The 6008-nt window shown below is 31.7% G+C and overlaps 1 protein-coding gene across 1 annotated transcript in view; it reads right to left on the bottom strand.

Annotated features, from left to right (window-relative positions):
* The window catches only part of LOC108779206 (neuropeptide-like protein 32), a 4135-nt gene extending 961 nt beyond the window's left edge, over positions 1 to 3174 (bottom strand). Inside the window, exons 1-2 of the mRNA XM_018546573.1 lie at positions 3125 to 3174; positions 1898 to 2031 (exon numbers count right to left, since the gene is read on the bottom strand). Coding sequence (XP_018402075.1) covers positions 1898 to 2031; positions 3125 to 3163 — 173 coding nt within the window. The 5' untranslated portion in view covers positions 3164 to 3174. The remainder of the gene's footprint in view (positions 1 to 1897; positions 2032 to 3124) is intronic.
* Between the last annotated feature and the right edge of the window lie 2834 nt (positions 3175 to 6008).

The following is a 6008-nucleotide window of genomic DNA, read 5'->3' as shown; positions in this document are numbered from 1 at the left end:
GCGTTTGATTTCATGTTATAGTAGTTTAATCTTATACTGAAGATGGTCACTTTGTGTTGATCGAAACGTTTATAGATTTATGTTTTTTGACAATAAATTAATGACTTTAATAAGTTATTACAAACTAGAACTTGTGCGTGGTTTTTTATGCTTTTTTAATTGAAATTTTTTGTTGATTCAAACCACATTTTGTAAAAGTCTTATATATTATATATATTATATAGTATATTTAAAATATTCGAAGATCACCGCTCTTTTTGATGAACGACTTAAGTTACAAAATCAATTTTTAATTAACGATTCTTTGGTGAAGGTTTGATATCAAATATTAGGATTTAATGCTGAAAAGGAAAAATTCATTGATTCCTAGTCAACTTTAGAAGAAACAAATTGTGGTTTATATGCATACAATCTTTACAAAATAGCCACGAACGTCATTTTGCATTCTATACTTCTGCTATTATTGTCACTAAATTATTATTCAAAGTACTGGAAACGTGAAGAGGAACATTGAAGATTTTACAAATGCAAACAAATTGAAGCACACTGCACGTAAAGTTAAAAATTCTTCCGTATTAGCAAGCATTTTTAATGTTTTGATAGTTACTTCAAAATTGTACACTTACGTTATATATACTTAAGAATTATTGATTATTTATATTATAATAAATTAAAAATCCATAGAGAGAAATTAGACTTTTTATTATCTCAATAAACTTTATTTTGATACACAATATTATTTTAGCTATTGTACTGTATAGATTTTTTTGTGGTGGTATACTGAGAAAAAAATTGTTCATTTGACTAAATTGATTTAGTTAAAGTCAATAATACGTTTGACTTAAATACATTCTTTATTGAAAAGAACAAAGACGAACTAAATTAATGTAATGCGAAATGAATAATTTTTTTCCTTCGTGTAAGTTTTGACATTTCGAAACATCATACTTACAATAAATGAATGAGATGTAAATGGTCTGTTAAATTATTGCAAATTGATTATCACAGTTCATTTTAGTGTTAATTGCGCATCGAAATGCGTCATTTATGCACGCGATTAGTTAGAGTATGCATGCAGGATTACGAGGGACATATAGCATGTGATTCATGCGCAGTTATTGTAGGAGAGGAATGCGGTTATGAATGTAAATGAAGAATTACTGCACCACAAAAGTGTAATATTTTTTCCATGTGTCCCTTGTTTACGCGACTGTCATCTTTACGAATGAATCGTAAGCAAGCAAAGCGCATACCAAGTATGAGTAAAGTGTATAAGTAATCGCGATTGAGTAAGCATTACGATGGAATACGTGATCGCTGTTCGATGTTTGTCGTTACGATTAGTTCCGACGACGTGTTCCAACTCTAAATAATGAAGATATTATAGGTAAGTCTTAAGGTCGCGTCGAAAGATTATTATCGTGCTAATCCCAACTTGTCTTCAATGTGCACGTTTACCGCTTTTATCATACGACAGTTTAATCTTTCATCTAATAATTTTAAGATACTCGTCACGCGAATCAATTGTCGATTTTGCGTGAATGACATGTAAGTCTTCGGCTACTGTAACGAACGGCGGGGTACATTTAAAAGGTACACAGAAAGAACCATTTTGCTGAAAATAATTTTGGATCTAAGACACACAAGCATAATAAAAGTAAGGCTGTGAAAAGTTGTGATATTTTAACAATCAGTCCTATTTTATGATTACGATAATTTAACAAAATTATTTACGGATCTGTATCTTAGTTAATTTTGCTTCAGCAAAATCGTTCTTTTGATATAGTTATATTCATTATAATCGCTATTTTGTGATTACAAATTGTCTAAGGATGATTTTAGATTCACGGATTCTCCTGCGGATAAATGAGGTAGAAATTAATGATTCGTAACTTACCCCCAGTATGAAGCGTCTGCTTCTAAATCGTTCGTTTCTGGTTGCGGTTCGACTTCACTCTGGACATTTGCTGGAGCTTCATTTTCCGCAGCGGCGGCGAACGCGACGACGGCGAACGCCGCGAAGAGGAGCACCTAGAATCAATGCGGTGTGATTCCTTATTATCATCTTCCCCTGATTTGCGATATTCGCATTATAAATCGTGTCTCTTAGATATTTCGAGCTGGAATTTCGTATTGGAGATATTACATCGCGAGAAACTCTTTGGGAAGCAGTTGCACTACTTTATGCAATATTTTACGAGTTCTCCTATAGGAATGCACTTAGAAAATTTTCGATCGATTGGAGATTTATTTGGAGGTTTCTTTCTTTCTCTGCTGGATACGCAATAAAGGTGATCCATGACGTATATTTATATGTGTTTGAATAAATTTTATCTCTTTTTACATCTTTTTCTGAAAAAATTTCTAATATCGTAAGATTTCTAATACTAATAAATAATAAAATATAGTAACGATTTTTACTAATACATTTTGATAATAATCTGATTATTTAATTTAAATTTTCTATTCTCACTAAAATTATACATTTTTTTTGTAAAAATAAAGATTAGAACATAAGCAATTTAAGAGAAAAGTAAAAAATGAATCTTTTTCTTATTCGCTCTTCTTACATTCAAATTAATCTTTGATTTTTATTTATGTTTATATTCGATTATTAAGAGAGAGAGAGAGATATGATATATTATACACTGAAAAAACGCGAATGCTAAAGCTAAAAATTTAGCTATAGATTTAAAAATAATTTTGTTAGATTATCAAAATAATTATGTAGAATGCTTAAAAGTTGATTAATTGTTAGAATATCAAACTTTTAGCAGCATTGTTTATACTTGAGTTTTCCACGTAATTATTTTTACGGTCCAAAAAAATTATTTTACTATGTCTATCTTTAGATTCTTCAGTAAAATCGTTCATTCCGTCTATAATATAATCCTGACTATTCGAAGATAGTTCACTTGGAGCGATATGTGATCGGTCTTGGGGATGCGAATTATGCTAATTAATCAGAGTTATTAGTGCTCGTGATTGACACTTCGTGCCATCGAGAAGGAACGTATAATACACACGCGACGCGGAAGCAAAAAATCGAGAGAATAAAGGAGAAGTGTCTTCAAGACAATAGGATCGACGTCAAAGATGCAAAGGAGCCATGCGGACCACTTACGAAATGCAATGGACGCAACATATCGGAGACTGATTCCATTTCGAGTGCAGCGGGCCTTATATACGCGGGCCCAACCCGGCGCGTTTTCCTGACGTAGGGGTACGCACGCACCAACACGTGCACAAGTATCCGCACGCTTGTTGTCAGCTTGTTGTCGGCTACCTGCGGTTTCATACGTGCGAGAGAGCGAATGAACGAGTGAGAAAGAAAACACGATGCCGTGCTCTCGGAACGAGGAGTGTACCAGTTGCGGCACAAAGAGCCGCAAATGGGAATGCCAATGCCAAGTGTTTTCGTGGGATTCTAAGATTCCGTGATGCGCGCTGTGCCGCTTCTGGCGCCGAGGACGTGATCCTCGTAAAATCCGAGGCAGCATAATCCGATCTCGTGATTTCATCAAGCCGATAATTTTCGCAGATATTCCCCTGTCTTGTTGTGATTTTATAATGTCTTTATTTTTTCCTGAGGCGGAGGTACCATTAAAACATCGAAAAGTTTCTTAAGGGAATGCTGGTATTGTTTATTGTAAATAAACCCGATGAAATGTGTACTTTGTATTTTTCTATTTTTTCGTATTTCTTTTATATAAAATATTTAAAAAAAAAAGAATGAAAGGATAGCACGCAAATAACTGTGGGGAAACTACAAGTCTATATAAAAAATTGTAAATTACAGTTTCCTTTGTAGGACTTCTTCAAATGATATATAAACGATTCTAAGTATAGGTATATATTTATACACAAAAAGTAGTTTCTTATATTTGAATAATGTATAAGAATATAATATGAGACCTTCAAATTATGATTTTGAATCAACTTATAAGAGAAGCAAGTGGAAATTGATCTGTGTAATGGTGTACGTAACCTTGCAAGGAAAGTACGTGATGTTTTACTTAATGGATATGTAATATTTTATTTAATTTCTGTAATGTTTTACTTTAGAATTAAGAATTTATCATTGATTAAGTTCAGTCGTCACTTTAGCATCCTCTTTCACTGGAGATTGACAAAAAGAACGATACATTCTTACTTCATAAAAAAATAATTTAAAACATTGGAAATTAAAGTATATTAATTGAAATGATTTACCTCTCTTTAAAATTGCAATAAAATATGGTCATTTCGCTGCATAAAATCATCATAAACGTAAACCAAATTATTAATTTTGTTTTTGCATTTTTTTGCGATACGTTCCTAACACGTTCAATATTTAATTTTTTTTTCGTTGGCTCCCAGAAGTGAATATTGAATGCGTCCTGACGTAAAAGAGTCACGCTATTTTAATTATTGGTGTTTGTTTATTAAATGTCCCATTGTGCTTTCAGTTTCTCATAAGCGAGAATGCATATATTTAAATAGACACGCACATATTACTTTTGGAAGATATTTTATCGCGATTTTCGATGGCGCAATTACGTATTATTCGCACAAAGAAATAATTAATCATTCGTATCGAGTTTACGTGAGACAAACGAATCATATTCACACACATTATTTAATTAGCATGAGTCTAATTAGGTCTAATGATACTTCTCGGTTTCGCTTCATATAACAGAGAAAAGAGCCTTCTAGGAAGGCACTTTGGATGCAGAATTACAACTGTATTTTGTCAGGTCTTTTCGGAGAGTCACTTACGTTAGGGGGATGATAATGACCAACGATCTAAAGACCATAATTCTTGGAATTTTATACACCGTTCATAAATGCAGAAAATGCTTGGGGAGTAAAAAAGTGACAGACCGCGATTTATATTAAAAACGCTGAGTCATTGAGTAACGTGATTAATCATCGTCATTATCATTCGGTCAACGTCAAACATATCTAACACACCTTAATTGATAAAACATTTGTATATATTTATAATAATTATTAATTAAATATAACACATATGATCTAATTATTAATTTTTACAATTATTTTTTAACATTAACAATCAAAATGTTTACATTAATATTGAGAAAATATTTACACAACAAATGTACAGAATATCAAAGAAATTGATGTTGAAATTAATATTTCAAAAATTGAGGATAATATACTTTATGTGTAATCTAAATATGTGATAGAACTTGAGTTTCACGATCATTTTCGGCATAATAGATGTTAATTTGATAATGCCCCTGACCTAGAAGTTGCGCGACATTTTTACGCTTTATTTAAATGAAGGTCAAACTTCTGCCGGTCCTGTTGTTTTTCTATATCTTTTAAAAAAAGATTTATGAAAAATCGATCGTTAAATATAAATAACGGCATTGTTGTGACGTTAATGTTATGCACTTTTTCTTACGAAGCTATAAACGTGTCTGTTACATTTACATTTTTATCATAACCGGCTGAGTATATTAAACTGAAAATTCAATCGAAACAAGCTGAATGATCGAGCATTTGACACAGTCACGTTTTAAGTAGAGTATGCGGAATTGTTAAAAAGGACATAGATTTATGCATATAACCGAGTTGAAGTTCTTATACGTTGTGTAAAGAGAATTGTACGTAATGCAAACGGCAAACATTTCAAGAACATTTTGATTTGACACGTTCGTGTCGTACGATTTTTTAAATTATCTTACTGTGTGCTTTGCACTTGAGAACAATTAAGGCATCGTGATGACAGATTAAACAAATTATTCGCATATTAAATATTCATATATTTAGATGTAAGCTAGTATGCAACAGATAAGTCAAAAAATATTTTTCATCATGTGTTTTTCATAATTCTTGTACTAATAGAAAGTATATTTGTTCCAACGTAAATAATTTTTACATCAATCATAGAAGAGAGAGAAGAGATATTTAAATTTTTTAATTGGGTGCTTTTCAATAACACCTTATTGTTTGCCAATATTGAACAAAAATTAAATAATGCACTATTGTTGTGTCATTTG

Source organism: Cyphomyrmex costatus, unplaced genomic scaffold (genome assembly GCF_001594065.2).
Source record: "Cyphomyrmex costatus isolate MS0001 unplaced genomic scaffold, Ccosl1.0 scaffold565, whole genome shotgun sequence".
Lineage (NCBI taxonomy): Eukaryota > Metazoa > Arthropoda > Insecta > Hymenoptera > Formicidae > Cyphomyrmex > Cyphomyrmex costatus.
The sequence above is the reverse complement of the archived record's forward strand: the minus strand, read 5'-3'. Positions and strand labels throughout refer to the sequence as shown.